General features: G+C 35.1%; 1 protein-coding gene across 7 annotated transcripts in view; it reads left to right on the plus strand.

Annotated features, from left to right (window-relative positions):
• Nucleotides 1–9,972: 9,972 nt before the first annotated feature.
• Nucleotides 9,973–16,316, plus strand: part of LOC18422038 (DNAJ heat shock N-terminal domain-containing protein) — a 62,124-nt gene continuing 55,780 nt past the window's right edge. For all 7 annotated transcript variants that reach the window (XM_088866196.1, XM_088866195.1, XM_088866194.1 and 4 more), the window contains exons 1-6: nucleotides 9,973–10,164; nucleotides 13,197–13,266; nucleotides 14,916–14,958; nucleotides 15,576–15,653; nucleotides 15,896–15,974; nucleotides 16,082–16,164. Coding sequence is in view for 6 of the 7 variants with exons in the window: in XM_088866195.1 (XP_088722321.1) it covers nucleotides 10,044–10,164; nucleotides 13,197–13,266; nucleotides 14,916–14,958; nucleotides 15,576–15,653; nucleotides 15,896–15,974; nucleotides 16,082–16,164 (474 nt within the window). In the remaining variant the exon portion in view is untranslated. The remainder of the gene's footprint in view (nucleotides 10,165–13,196; nucleotides 13,267–14,915; nucleotides 14,959–15,575; nucleotides 15,654–15,895; nucleotides 15,975–16,081; nucleotides 16,165–16,316) is intronic.

A 16,316-nucleotide genomic window follows, 5' to 3' on the forward strand; every position in this document is an offset into this window, starting at 1 on the left:
GAGCATAGCTATCAACAATTACATTTTTCAAAAAATTGAAGTTTCAAAAATAATGCATTGCAAGATGGATTGTTTTTTTGAAAATAGGCATTACAAAACATAACATAGTGTTTGCCTAATCTATACCTCTCCCCACCTTCTTGCTAAGTGTGGATCTTTCTTTAGTTCCAAGCGCATGTAAACTATAAAGTTGTAGATTTTTAAAAGATAACCAACAGTGCCTAGTTATGTATGTATGATATTTAACTCTTGCATTTTATTAACTATTATTTTGAATATAATATATATTACAACTATATAAAATACTATTAGTAATTGATTGATTTTTTTTTTTAATGGTAATTTAGTGGGAAAGACATGCTGTCACACCCCAAGAATTTACAATACTGTTAATCCTGAGATGTGACAGACAAAACATATATACATCTATTGATAGAACAAATTTACAGTGGCGAGGTCTTACAAAGTAAATAAAGAAAGCTAGCACAAAGGTTGATCTTGACTAGTACTCAAAATGAATCCGCAGTTATCCTGAAAAATGTTTACCATAGTTTGATGAGTTTGGCTACTCAGTAAGTGATCACCATAATCCTAAAAATAATCATGATTAAAAGATATCAATATTTTCCAAAATGAGATCTATTAACATAAATGTATCAACAGTTTCACTTTCAATAAAAGCATAATTAAGTATAATCCGAGTAATTGAAATGCTTATAACACTTTTAACGGCAGTACATAATTCAAAGGATTTCACAAAATACCCTACTGACGTCCCAAGTAGGTCACCTATATACCCCATCAGCGTCCTGATGGGTCCACTTAATCCCTATCGGCGTCCCAGATAGGTCCACTTAATCCCTGCAGGTCCACTTATACCGCACCGGCGTACCTGATGAGTCCACTTAATCCCTACCGGCGTCCCAGATAAGTCCACTTATACCTCACCGGCGAACTGGATGAGTCCACTTGCATACTTAAATTATTTCTAAATCTCTTTAAACATTCGAAAGCAGCAATATCATGTACTCAACATATCACTGAAACCATTAATATGAATTTTACTTAAACCATTAATAACAGTCACTCTCTATAACATTTCAAAAATAACCAATCAAATATTTTGGGCTCAAATTTAGAAAGGTAGCAGTTTGTAAAGGCATTATAGCATAATTGCCAATTTAATATGTATAGAAAAACTCTTATAAAAATTCAAGAATACCGAATTATCACAATTTATGGGATATCAATCCACAAATAAACATTTCACAACAATACTATAATCAATTGCAAAAATGTAAATTTTTAAATAATAAGGCAGTCATTTGCACATGAATTTTTCAATGTCTAAATATTCAAAACAGTAGAAAGAAATATCACAATTTTACTAAAAGGAGAAATATCACATTTATTTATAACAATAGACAAGAAAAATAAATAATTTTATTTTTTTAACTTACAGCATTCCAAATTTCTAACATAGATAAAATATCACAATTTTTTATTAAAAATATTATTTTTCAAGATAATGAGGTCACGTGCGCATAAAATTTATCCTGTCTAAAATTCATGATAATAAGCAGAAATAACTATTTCATTTTATTTTTAAAAAGAATGGATTATTTTTCGAGACAATGAGGTCACTTACACATAAAACTGATAAAATAAAGATCCTAGATGAAAATATCACTATTTATTAGAAATAGACTATTTTTCAGGAAGACGATGTCACTTACCCACAAATGTTTGAGAGGGAGCTTCCGATAAAAAATTCGGTTCGAGGGAGGAGTTCACTGTTTTTTGACCAGAGAGAGAGAGATCTCAAAATTTTTTAGGGTAGGAGTGCTCACCTCCCCTATTTAAATTCTTATAACGTATTATTATAATATTTTATTACGCTTTACCTCATACCTGAGGTGTCGCGTTAAGCGTCTGCTTTTAACATACGAAAACCACGTCCACTAAAGGACGTTGCCAGCTGCAAGCAACAACTACAAAGGCTACAAACAAAAGCAGCAGCAAAAGTTTCAAACCAAGTAAAAGTTTTTGAAAATAGTGATGGTCCCCAAGGACCATCATACTCAAACAGACCATCACCTATTTAAAAGCATCTTTTCTCCTTTTTTTTTTTTTTTTTGAAATTTTAGGATTGTTACATTCTTCCCCCCTTAAAGAAATTTAGTCCTCTAAATTTGTGTACCTGATTACTGAAAAAGATAGGGGTATTTTTCTCTGATTTCGTCTTCTCGTTCCCAAGTCTACTCTTATCTTGAATGGTACTGCCATAATACACGGACCAAAGGAATCTCCTTGTTACACAACGCTTGCACCCTTCTATCCAGTATCAAAATTGGCTGCTCGATGAAGGATAGGTCCTTCCTGATCGGTAAAGGTTCATATTTTAAGATATGGGACGGGTCGGGCTGATATTTTCATAGTGAAGATACATGAAAGACATTATGGACATTTGCCAATTCGGGTGGTAAGGCAAGTCTATAAGCGATACCTCCGATTCTTTCCAAGATTTCAAATTGTCCGATGTAACGTGGGCTCAACTTTCCTTTTTTGCCGAATCTCATAATACCCTTTATTGGTGAGATTTTTAAGAAAACTCGATCACCTTCTTCAAATTCAAGATCTCTCCTTCGGTTATCGGCATAACTCTTTTGCCAACACTGAGCTGTCCTGAGCCTTTCACGAATTAATGTTATTTTATCTGTGGTTATCTGGACAATTTCGGGCCCCAAAAGCTTTCTTTCACCAACCTCGTCCCAACATATGGGTGACCTGCATTTCCTTCCATACAGGGTTTCATATGGTGCCATCTGAATACTGGCTTGGAAGCTATTATTATAAGCAAACTCAATCAGGGGTAAATGGTCATCCCAGCTTCCTGTAAGGTCAATAACACAGGCCCTCAGCATATCTTCCAAGGTTTGGATGATCCTCTCCGATTGTCCATCAGTTTGGGGGCGAAAGGCAGTACTAAAGGTGAGTCTCGTCCCCATGGCTGACTGTAGTCTAGCATAAAATTTAGAAGTAAACCGAGTATCCCTGTCCGATACAATACTGACAGGAACTCCATGCAACCGCACTATTTCCTTAATGTACAACTGAGCCAGTCGATCCAAAGTGTACGTCGTGCGAATCGGTAGAAAGTGGGCAGCTTTGGTTAACCGGTCCACAATGACCAAAATGCTATCATGTCCTGAATTTGTTCTAGGCAAGCCAGAGACAAAATCCATAGAGATGTGCTCCCACTTCCATTCTGGCACGGGTAAAGGCTGCAACAACCCAGCGGGCCTTTGATGTTTAGCTTTTACTTGCTGGCATGTTAGGCATTTAGACACAAATAGTGCTACCTCTTTTTTCATATTATTCCACCAAAAGGTTTTCTTCAGGTCTTGATACATTTTAATACTTCCGGGATGTATTGTATAACGAGAATGATGTGCTTCTTCTAAGATAGCTTTCTTTACATTCTCATCATTCGGGACACAAACCTGACCTTTGAATCTTAGCAAATCCTCACTACATATAGAGAATTCATCTCTCTTTCCTTGCTTCACCTCTTCTATAATTGTTATAAGCTGAAGGTCTTTCTTTTGTGCCAATCGAATCTGTTGGATTAATTGGGGTTCCGCCTTAATATTGGCAATCATACTTACCACACCATTAATGGACGGAGTTGGATGCCAATCCACTATTTCCTCTAACAATCGCATTTCTTGGATCATTAGATGAGCTAAGACTCCCGTAGATTTTTTACTTAGAGCGTCGGCCACAACGTTAGCTTTTCCTGAATGATAATGGATTGTACAATCATAATCCTTTATGAAATCCATCCATCTTATTTACCGCATATTTAAATCCTTCTGAGAGAAAAGGTATTTCAAATTCTTATGATCCTTGTATATTACGAATTGCTCACCATATAAATAATGCCTCCATATTTTCAAAGCGAATACTATTGCGGCTAGCTCCAAATCATGAATTGGATATTTTTTCTCATATTCTTTCAACTGTCTGGATGCATATGCCACTACTTTCCCATATTGCATTAATACACAGCCCAAACCTTTATGTGAAGCATCACTATAAATCACAAATCCCCCACTCCCCTCAAGAATAGTTAAAATAGGTGCTGAAGTTAATCAAACTTTTAGTTGAAAACTCTCCTCACATTTACTTGTCCATTCAAATTTGACATTTTTCTGTGTCAATCGAGTCAATGGGGTTGCGATTCGAGAAAATCCTTCTACAAATTTTCTGTAATATCCTGCCAATCCCAAAAAACTTCGAACTTCAGTCACATTACTTGGTTGTTTCCAATTAACAACGGCTTCAACCTTTGAAGGATCAACTGATAGACCTTCTTTTGATATGACATGTCCTAAAAATGTCACATGTTCAAGCCAAAATTCACATTTACTAAGTTTGACATACAATTTCTTCTCTCTTAATATTTGCAATACTATTCTTACATGCTGCTCATGTTCCTTCTGATTCTTGGAATAAATTAAAATATCATCGATGAATACCACAATAAATTTATCCAAAAAGGGCTTAAAGATCCGATTCATCAAATCCATAAATGCAGCTGGTGCATTGGTTAATCCAAAAGGCATGACTAAAAATTCATAATGGTCATACCTTGTTCTGAAAGCTGTCTTGAGTATATCTTCACTTTTAATCTTAAGCTGATGGTATCCAGATCTAAGATCAATTTTTTAAAATACTTGTGATCCTTGTAATTGATCAAATAAATCATCAATTCTAGGTAATGGATACTTATTTTTCACTGTCACTTGGTTCAACTGTCTATAATTAATACACAATCTCATAGTCCCATCTCTCTTTTTGACAAACAGTACTGGAGCACCCCAAGGTGACACACTGGGCCTGATAAAACCTTTATCTAATAATTCTTCCAATTGTTGTTTCAGTTCCTTAAGTTCTGCAGGAGCCATTCTATAAGGTGCCTTAGAAATTGGTGCTACCCCTGGCAATAATTCAATGGAGAATTCAATTTCCCTGTCAGGCGGTAATCTTGGCAATTCTTCTAGAAAAACGTCGGGAAATTCTCGGATAACCGGAGTGGTATCCAAATTTATTTCTTCCTTCCTATCTTCTTTGATATAGGCAATAAAACCTTGACACCCTTTTCGAAGGAGGCGATTAGCTCGAATACAAGAGATTAAATATGATGGGGAGTCTTATTTGACACCATTGAAGTAAAATACTGGTTGATTCGGAATACTAAAGGTAACAATTTTCTTATAACGATCAATACTTGCATGGTATGCAGAAAGCCAATCCATACCTAAGATTACATCAAAATCTTGAATTTCTAGGAGTATTAAATCAACCAACAGTTCATTTTCTTCTATTTTTATTACACATGATTTGTACATTATATTGGTGTTAATTGAATCTCCCATCGGTGTGGCTACCTCTAGAATGTATTCTAATTGTTCTGGTTCTACCTTTAAGTGGCATGCAAAGTGTTGTGACACAAATGAATGAGTAGATCCAGGATCAATCAAAACATGAGCTACTTTTTGGAAGATAGTAAGAGTACCTTGGATCACTGATTTTGAGGCCTGAGCGTCTTGCTCGGTAATCGCAAATACTCTTCCCTTCATCTGAGGCTTTGGAGCTATCTCTCCCTGCTTTGGAAGCTGTTGTGTTTGTAAGCTAGGACATTGTTTAATCTGGTGTCCCAATTTTTCACATTTAAAACAGGCTCCGGTATTCCAATAACAAGGGCTTGATCCATGATTTTTCCCACATTTTCTACATGGTTCTATTGGGTTTTGAAATGGCGAGGGCCTTGGCTTATTGTCTGGCCTTTCAAACTGTTGTCGATTAGATGATTTAGGTCTAACATGACTGTTCTGATTTTTCGTCTTTTGGTAATCTTCAAAATCTTTTTCGACAATTTGGGCACGATCCACTATTTCAGTATAAGTTCTTAATTTCAAGACTGATATTCTGCTTCTAATAGCTGGCCTGAGACCCCTTTCAAATTTCTTCACCTTTCTTACTTCATTGTTAATCATATGTGGTGCAAACCTGACCAATTCAGTAAACTTGGCCTCGTACTGTGCTACTGTCCTATTTCCTTGGATTAATTCTAGAAATTCTATTTCTTTTTGGTCTCGAATAAAATCTGGGAAATATTTTTAATTAAATGCCTCTAGAAATACTTCCCAAGTCAAGGTTTTATTTTCTTTGACCAATACTCCTTTTGCCATTCGCCACCAGTGTTGTGCCTCACCTTCTAACATAAAAACTGCCAAGGCCACCTTCCTATCATCAGGACATTCCATAACCTCGAATATTTTTTCCAATTGCATAATCCATCCCTCGGCTTCCAGTGGGTTTATAGCACGCTTAAAAGAAGGTGGGTTTAATTTCTTAAATTGTTCGATATTGCTCCCACCATTTCCTGTAACTGGCTGCCTGGGTGGATTGTTGTTTTCCATCTGATGTTGCATTAGAGCAACCATATTTTCCAAAGCTTTGTGAATTCCTTCCATATTGGCTTCAGCTATTCTGGATCTTGACTTTATTCAGGTCTGTATACACAATAAATGTGATTTTAAGTACATTCTTTTTAAATTTCCTAAGGATCATAAACTTATTGCTCTGATACCATAATTGTCACACCCCAAGAATTTACAATACTGTTATTCCTGAGATGTGACAGACAAAACATATATACATCTATTGATAGGACAAATTTACAGTGGCGAAGTCTTACAAAGTAAATAAAGAAAGCTAGCACAAAGGTTGATCTTGACTAGTACTCAAAATGAATCCGCAGTTATCCTGAAAAATGTTTACCATAGTTTGATGAGATTGGCTACTCAGTAAGTGATCACCATAATCCTAAAAATAATCATGATTAAAAGATATCAATATTTTCCAAAATGAGATCTATTAACATAAATGTATCAACAGTTTCACTTTCAATAAATGCATAATTAAGTATAATTCGAGTAATTGAAATGCTTATAACACTTTTAACGACAGTACATAATTCAAAGGATTTCACAAAATACCCTACTGACGTCCCAAGTAGGTCACCTATATACCCCATCAGCGTCCTGATGGGTCCACTTAATCCCTATCGGCGTCCTAGATAGGTCCACTTAATCCCTGCAGGTCCACTTATACCGCACCGGCGTACCGGATGAGTCCACTTAATCCCTACCGGCGTCCCAGATAGGTTCACTTATACCTCACCGGCGAACTGGATGAGTCCACTTGCATACTTAAATTATTTCTAAATCTCTTTAAACATTCGAAAGCAGCAATATCATGTACTCAACATATCACTGAAACCATTAATATGAATTTTACTTAAACCATTAATAACAGTCACTCTCTATAACATTTCAAAAATAACCAATCAAATATTTTGGGCTCAAATTTAGAAAGGTAGCAGTTTGTAAAGGCATTATAGCATAATTGCCAATTTAATATGTATAGAAAAACTCTTATAAAAATTTAAGAATACGGAATTATCACAATTTATGGGATATCAATCCACAAATAAACATTTCACAACAATACTATAATCAATTGCAAAAATGTCAATTTTTAAATAATAAGGCAGTCATTTGCACATGAATTTTTCAATGTCTAAATATTCAAAACAGTAGAAAGAAATATCACAATTTTACTAAAAGGATAAATATCACATTTATTTATAACAATAGACAAGAAAAATAAATAATTTTATTTTTTTAACTTACAGCATTCCAAATTTCTAACATAGATAAAATATCACAATTTTTTATTAAAAAGATTATTTTTCAAGATAATGAGGTCACGTGCGCATAAAATTTATGGCATCTAAAATTCATGATAATAAGCAGAAATAACTATTTCATTTTATTTTTAAAAAGAATGGATTATTTTTCGAGACAATGAGGTCACTTACACATAAAACTGATAAAATAAAGATCCTAGACGAAAGTATCACTATTTATTAGAAATAGACTATTTTTCAGGAAGACGATGTCACTTACCCACAAATGTTTGAGAGGGAGCTTCCGATAAAAAATTCGGTTCAAGGGAGGAGTTCACTGTTTTTCGACCAGAGAGAGAGAGATCTCAAAATTTTCCAGGGTAAGAGTGCTCACCTCCCCTAATTAAATTCTTATAACGTATTATTATAATATTTTATTACGCTCTACCTCATACCTGAGGTGTCGCGTTAAGCGTCTGCTTTTAACATACGAAAACCACGTCTGCTAAAGGACGTTGTCAGCTGCAAGCAGCAACTGCAAAGGCTGCAAACAAAAGCAGCAGCAAAAGTTTTAAACCAAGTAAAAGTTTTTGAAAATAGTGATGGTCCCCAAGGACCATCATACTCAAACAGACCATCACCTATTTAAAAGCATCTTTTCTCTTTTTTTTTTTTTGAAACTTTAGGATTGTTACACATGCCCCTACCCATTTTTTCGTATAGATTAGGGATTTAGTTTTTTTGAAGGTATCAGTAGGTGGTGTTTAGTTTTTGTGAAGGTATCAGTAGGTGGTGTCGGCATGATTGAAAACCACAATATGATAGCTAGGTATAGGGGTGCTACCACCCACGACCCAACCCCTTTCCTAATAACTGATGGATTACATTTTTTTAGGATATGAAGCTTTTTTTATTTGTAAAATTAGTTTTCTTGCCATCAATATATGTGAACTCTCTTCTAAAAGTTTCTATTTCTATGAGAACCATTTGGGGAGAAGATAGACGGGAAAAAATCATATAAGCCCCTTAATCTTCACGTTATTTCATGGTAGAGCTTCCTTTCTTTTTTTTTTCAAGCAACATAAGGGAATCTTTAAGGATTTCACTTTACCCCTCATCTCTTATTTTTCTCTTTTATTGATTTTTTTACTATAAAAATTAGCCCAAACAAATATATTTATATTATTTTAACTCAAAAACCTTTTTAATGGGTTGAAAGAAAAAAAAGATAGTGTTTTTGGGTTGAAATAGTATAAAAAAATTTGTTGAGGTTAATTTTTATAGTCAAAAGTCAATAAAAGAGTGAGTTAAAAGATGAGGGGGTACCATGAATTCTTTAATGGTTTTTTTATGCTGCTTGAAAGAAAAAGAGAAGGAGGATCTACTATGAAATAATATGAAGAATTAGAGATATATAAGAAAATTTCCCAAGATAGAAAGGGAAATATGGCATTCGATTGAATAGGATTCGTATCTTAGTGATTATCTGGTCTCTCTTTATCCACATGGTGATTCTTTGATCTCTCTTCACCCACATGGTGGGCATGGAAATTCTCTCCTATTTCCAAGTGCATCTAAACTAGAAAGTTGTACAATGCGTATTTATTTTAACTATTGTATTTTATTAGCTATTATTTTAACATAATATATTTTTATAAATATATAAAATGTTATTGATATATATGGGAGTAAAATGAAGTTTAGGATAAGTGTTATTTAAATATTTTGTAGATGTCATTGAGTTGTTTTTATTGTTGTTGTTGTTACAACAAATTGTCTAGACCATCTATTTTCAAGTGTTTATAGATTTTTTGATTTGAATCATTTTTGAAATTTAAGTTTTTGTATTTAGAGATGAAAAATAGATTCTCAAACCGTACTAAGAATTTTTGACACCAAAATTATATTTATGATAAAATTCACCTTAATTCGATTGATTAAGGTTGCGACCCCTAAAATAATTATAAAAAACCGAATACGATTGGTGCCAACTGGCAAGAAAAATAGAGCGACTCAATTCTCGGGCCCCAGGGCCCAGATTCGTTGTGGCTTGTCCCGCTCTCTTCCCGCTTCCCCGCCAAAAAGCGCGGGATAACTCGTATCTCTCTCTCCCTCTCTTCTCTCCGTGAAATTGGCGCACTTTCTAAATTCGTGATTCTCTCTCTCTAAATTCGCGAAATTGGCTCTTTGCTTTCACGTTTTATTTTAAGTGGGTCGCAAGCTTGAGCATCAGGGCTCCAAGTTTTCTCTCTCTCTCTCTCTCTCTCTCTCTCTCTCTCTCTCTATGATGGCGGACATGGTTTCGCTGGCGAAGCGCTACTCTGCTCCTGTTGCTCTCCTCATCCTGGCTATCTTTTGGCAGCTCCTCATCCTTCCTTCTTCTTTTCCTCATTCACATTACGATGGTAGCTTTTCATTATCTCTAACTCATGCAATTTCCTAGGGTTTGATGAATCCCATGCTCAGTATTATTAGATTTTCCTTTTTTGCTTCTGTCAATTAGATGAAATTCATTCTTAACTAATTGTTTCGATGTGTTTTTCATCGTCGTTGTTCCTTTTTTCTCATTTACTTAGTTCCTTTTTGTTCAATGGATGTGGTGATTTCTGTCAAATTGTAGCCACATTGACTGCAACTTTATCGAGCCATAGAAATCTGTTCATTGAGTTATTTTTAATTTTCTCATTGAATGGTTTAATTCCTTACGTGTTATGCGTGTAACTGCTACAATCAGCTTAATGGCTTTATCTTTCATATGGATATCCAAACTGCTCATGTGTTGCATGAACACTAGCATTCACTTCTATAAAATTATATAAAATCATGTATAAAAAATATAGACATTGGCACTCATTGTTCATTCTGCTTTTTTTTTTAATGGATACAGTCCTTAGACTTTCTTGTGTTAAAGTTAAGCTGGAACCCTAAAACCCTAAGAACTGTAGAAGTAAGCTAAGTAATAGTTCAGTCCATCTGATTGATGATGAACTAATCCTAGTTCCAAACTCTTTATCAGAGGAGGGTTTTACTTTTACCAAGATTTCCCCCAAAGGTTCTTAATTGGGATCGAACTTTAAAATATTTAGCATAAAACTTGAACATCAATCTAGTAATTACTCTCCTAGTTTTTTTGACTACGGGAACTGCTATCCCAACACTTAATTTTTGCTCCACATGTTTGTGCGCGTCCGTTCCACATCAAGCCGTATAGACTGCAGAAACTTGTTGGTAATTTTAGATACACTTAATGAGTTTTGATTAATTTAAGAAATTTGTATTGTAATGAGCTTTCTGACACTTCAACTCTTCAGACTCCACAAGATACTAGATGGAAACTTTAGATATACTTCGGATTAAATTTAGAAAATGGTAGTGTACTAATTTCTATGTAATGATATTACTTTTACATTTGCCACACTGTTCTCTTGCAAGTTGTAACTATACCTTTTATAATCGAATCAAGTGTAATTTATTAAATTAATTATCATTTATCATAATAACTACACATAAATACATGCATGTGCGCTTACATGCATTCATGCTCTTTAAAAACTTATAACACAAGTGAGGTGTTATTAAAAAAAAAAAATATACATGAGAGAGAGACTGGGAATGGGGCAGGGGCATTGGTGGTTACGGGCACGTGCCTCAACATAATGTCCTAGGCTCCATTCCAGTGTTAACACTTTTTTGAGAGAGATGGGGGGTGGCAAATATACTTCTAGTTTAGAACCAGTGATTAAAAGGTTGAACTTGGCCTCCAACTTGTTGTTAGGGTCGCATGCCTAAGTTAGATGGCCCACTTGGCTGATCTATAGAAAAATACATAAAACTCAATGACTTGGGTTAGACTTGGTTATAGGTTGTTGCGCTCTCCCTCTTATGAGTCTTACTTGTCCTCTTTGATTCTCGCTGCATTAAAGTGGTATCAAAGCTAAGTTTGTTCATGCTGGATTAGAGATATGATCGCTTCCCACGAGTTCCTTGAGACCCGAGTTCCATAATTGTTGGCCGGCTCGACTCAGAGGTTGGATCAACTGATGGATCTTGTGATCCATCGATCTACAAACCCTGGAGGCATGTTCGGTGAGTATGAACTACATGAGATTTGCGCTAACCACCCTACACCTTTTGGAGTTTTTTCCAAAATGTTCAAAATAGAATCCATTGTGGGTGTCTTTTTGGATTGCAAGATTGAATCACCACTTATTTTTAAATCTAAATGTGATGAGGTCCAAATGAAGTGATTGATGAAGAAGAGGTGATCAATGAAGTGAAAAGGATTTTAAAGATTTTAAACTTTTGAAGTTCAATAGCAAGTTTTAAGACCCATTTCTAGGAGGATTTTTTAATGGATTGCAACTATTGTTTACAATGGATTTTGTTCAACCACATAAAGATACACAAGATATTGTTATATTGAGATCCAATGAAGGAGAACCAAACTGAATGCTGTGATTGCACTGCCAACAAACAAAAGTGTAGCCCAAAGTACAATTGGGAATGCAAAATAGCTAGAACATTAGTCTCCATAATAAGGGATCTTATAGTGGACTCGACATAGTGGATTCGAGGTCTAGTTCTTTTGGAGAAGGGGTGAATGATGCCTCCATCTTCTGACGAGCATAACTTTTCACTCATTTGTTCCATCATCGTGATTCAAGTTGCATTCAAAGACTATTTTTAGGGTATTTCCATAATTTTGTTGTTTTGGCCTCAAATCTAAGTTTAAAAAATAGGCCTGAAAATAGTGACTACTTTAGATCTAATTAGGTTCTGGGTATTTATTAATTATTTGGGGCATTTTAGAGTTTTTAATTGTTTCTTGGATCTTAAGTTAGATTTAGGGTTTTATATGCTTATAAATTAAATATTATATGTCCACTGTGAGGAGGATGGGAATATTTACTAAAATTTGTATTAGAACTTTGAGTTCTAGTGCTATGAAGCTTGATAAATGGTTGTTTAGCTCTTCCTTTTTTGATTTGTTCTCATCCTCTCCGATTCTTGCTGCATCAACTTGTCAAACAACATGCATTCCAAAACAATAACTCTCAGTTGTGTTTTCCTGATTTCCTTTTGGTACAAGCCGCTATTTCACACGAAACGTTTTGTATGATATTTTCATAAAATGATAATTTAGGTCAACACAAGTTCCCTTCCCCGATTTCTTGGTATTCATTTCTTCGCTTTGTGCTGCAGGTTTTTTCATTGAATGAGCCAGTCAGTGAATCAAATGTTTCGTGCTTTTAATATTTCAATGTTATGAAGCGTCTTTTTTATTTCATTTAGCATTTTTTTAGTCCATGCTATGAAATATGGAATACATGTTTTGTTCTGAACTTTCTTTTCATTTCTTGTAGTTTGTATCGTTTTGTGAGAGTTTTCCTATTTATATCTGTTCTCTTATAATGCCCCATTCCTTATTATGTTTCAGCCATTGGGGTTAAACGTTTCAGCTCTATTGAAGAAGTTAGCGAAGCATATGGGAGGCTATTGTCTGAATGGTGCTGTACTAAGCTTCTCTATTATGACATTCTATTGCTCTTTCTTTGTTCACAGATTGTATTTCAGACTTTCAGTTAACCATTCTTTGGGTCATTTAATGTCAAAATGTTTGTATTTAATTCTAATTGGAGATTTCAGCAAATATTGCTGTTTTACTGTTTCAATAATTGTAGCGCATGGGACCATTGCTCTTACCTGCATGTGATAAACGTGTTACTGTAGTTTCTTTATTAGAAGATGTCATCTAGTATCTCTTGTCTTCATCAACTAGAGGTCATTGAGGGTATATCAAGAAACTTTGGTGTGTGCTCACTCATGGACAATTGTGTCTTACTTTTTTCCTTGTCAATAATTCACACAGTTTTATGCATGCCAACTTTAGCATCCGACAAAATCCAATATATTCATTAGGATAGTATATTTTTCAAGGACCTCATGCATCTAGCAAGCACAGTGTTTAGAGATTCGGCCGAGGTCACTTGGACTCAGCCAAGGTCACTTGGACTCGGCCGAGTTACTCTTTCCCAAGTTGGCTGTACATCATGCATGTATCAATAATATATATAATATGTGAATTTTGATGATGAATACCTTCAAATTGCTTGTTGGGTAGAATGTGTGGCTATTGTTCATCATGTTGCGGTTCCAATCTCCTCGTGAACATCGCCTGATGTTTTTTTTGTACTTAGCCTTTTTTCTTCTTACAAGTTAAAGAATAGTTCCAAAAACTCTAGTTTGGGGATCGAGCTCGAGATATCTCGGGCTAAGAGGCACACAATGGCGGAAAAGATAACCAGTGCACCATTTTGGGTTTTATGCAAATATTTTGCAGATTATAGATATATATTCAATTTTTTACCTTTATTTTTGTTACTTTTTAATTTTTTACTTTTTAACTTGGCTTGGACTCGAGCGAGTTACCCAGACTTGCCCAAGTAACTCGCCTTGGCCAAGGGCTGAGTACCTTGGCCGAGCCGAGTCCCAAACTCTAAGCAAGCACGATGGAACTTATCTTTTATGCGTGGTTGTCTCATCTGCTTGCTACAGACTTTCGCTATCTCTTTTCAATAGCATGTCTTCCCTTCGCCCTTGTCTTGGGTTTGCACTCTCTTTATTAGAATTGCTTTCGTTGTTTTATTATGAAGAAATTTTCTTTTGAGTATGAAAATTTTAATCGTGAGTTTATTTCCACATGCCTAGGAAATGCCCTTAATCTACTTTAAATGGATCGTTTAGATGTTTTCTATATTGTACTATTTTTTTTCTTTTTCAGTCTATTGACATGTTTGGGATCCGCATTGACAACTGACTGTAGTTACATACACCACTAGGCTACAGGTTGTTCTGGGTAGTTGCTTATGCTGTTTGTAACCCCTGTGCAGTGGTTCTTAAATACTTCATTTATTAACTTGAGCCTTGAGGTATTGCAGGGAAAATGATTAAACTTGAGAAACTTAATCTGTTACACAAGTTGAGCCTTAATTGTGGGGTGTGAAACTATTTCTTATTGGATTTGCATAATTTGTCATCGATATTGCTTCTCAGCCTGAATGAGAACATATCTGTTTTAATAATTTTTTTTCTTGTTGTTTTCTATTATATCTTAGTTACAAGCATATGGAGTTTATCTGACACTGCTACTCTCCAGGAATTCCGGCAAGGTGGTGCCCAAAATAGATGACTTTATTAAGGTCTGAATTGATGTCTTTTCTTGTTTTATTAACTCTTTCAATCTTTGTTGTGGCATTTTTCATAAGAAATTAAATGTGTATATTCTGTAATATTCAATAATTTTTCTCCAGTTTTACTCAATGCTTTATTATATGTCCTTGTGTTATTCTGTCAGCTAAATAATCTTACTTCAAGTTCTAGGGGTGGTTATTGTTCCCTTCATATAGTTCGAGTCTGCATTTGTAATTTTTGGTAATAAATACATGCATGTGCATGCCTGAATGTCTATGAATTTATATATCTGTATGTGTGTGCGTGGGCACACTATATTCGTGGTTGTATTGATTGTTGAGGTACAATAGTTTGAAATCACTACTCACTTGAGTGGTTTATTTCTGATTTAGAATTCATATTCCTTGATGTCAGGTGCTATTATTTTTCAACCTGCTTCTATTGACATAATAAGCCATTTATTTGTGTATCTAAAGACTAATTGGCATGATGAAAGCATCACTTCAGTCTTGTTATTCTTCTGGTATTTTTAGATAAGGGATTTGCGTAACAGTATATTAACATTCCATCTTGCAATATCCTAGTAACTGATTAAATGTGCATATATTCTATGTATTTCTTTTAGGCTCGTTATGCCTTCGAGTTGTTGACCAATCCAGTGTGGAAAAGGAACTATGACACTTTTGATATCGAGGAACAATTGGTGAGATTCTTAATGAGAATGGTATTTCATTTTCTCTCTTTGTTTTGAGGAAGTTTTTGGTCTTGTTGCAAGAGCATCGAAAACTTGTGTTTACACACCTCCATCCACCATCTATTTAAATGCATGTTGGAGATTAGTAGAGAGTGAGGCCACCACTACTTCGCACTGATAAAAAACCCCCACGACTCCATTACAGCTTGATTTTTAAATGAATAATGTCTTTTCTTATTTTTCTACTGTAGCATGTTGTTAACAATGCTAAAAAGTATGGAGACAGCTTTTCAAGCGTTGACCTGCCATTGTTGGAGTCATCTTCTTTTGGTAAGTCGTATGTCTGAAGGCCTGCCCACACTGAATTAAACATAATACCTTTCTATGCCAGATTTGACTCTAATTTCCTTGTCAGTGATGTGTTTTTCTATGGTTAGACCCCACAGATGATACTTCTACCATCCTCACTGCTGAAAACTTCAAGTCAATGCTTGGCCAGAGTGGTGCATGGCTCATTCAGGTACAATTTTCAATAACATAGATTGCTGAGTTCTCTCAGTTTTTCATTGTCTGTGAAAGCCAGTTGTTTCCTTATGATGTCTAAAGAGTTATTCTGTCGATAGTCAACATACGTAACCCACTGAGGCTTTGACTGATTGTGATTATTCCAAC

The sequence above is a fragment of the Amborella trichopoda genome, chromosome 4, assembly GCF_054954075.1.
Source record: "Amborella trichopoda isolate Santa Cruz 75 chromosome 4, AtrichopodaSantaCruz75HAP2 v2.0, whole genome shotgun sequence".
Lineage (NCBI taxonomy): Eukaryota > Viridiplantae > Streptophyta > Magnoliopsida > Amborellales > Amborellaceae > Amborella > Amborella trichopoda.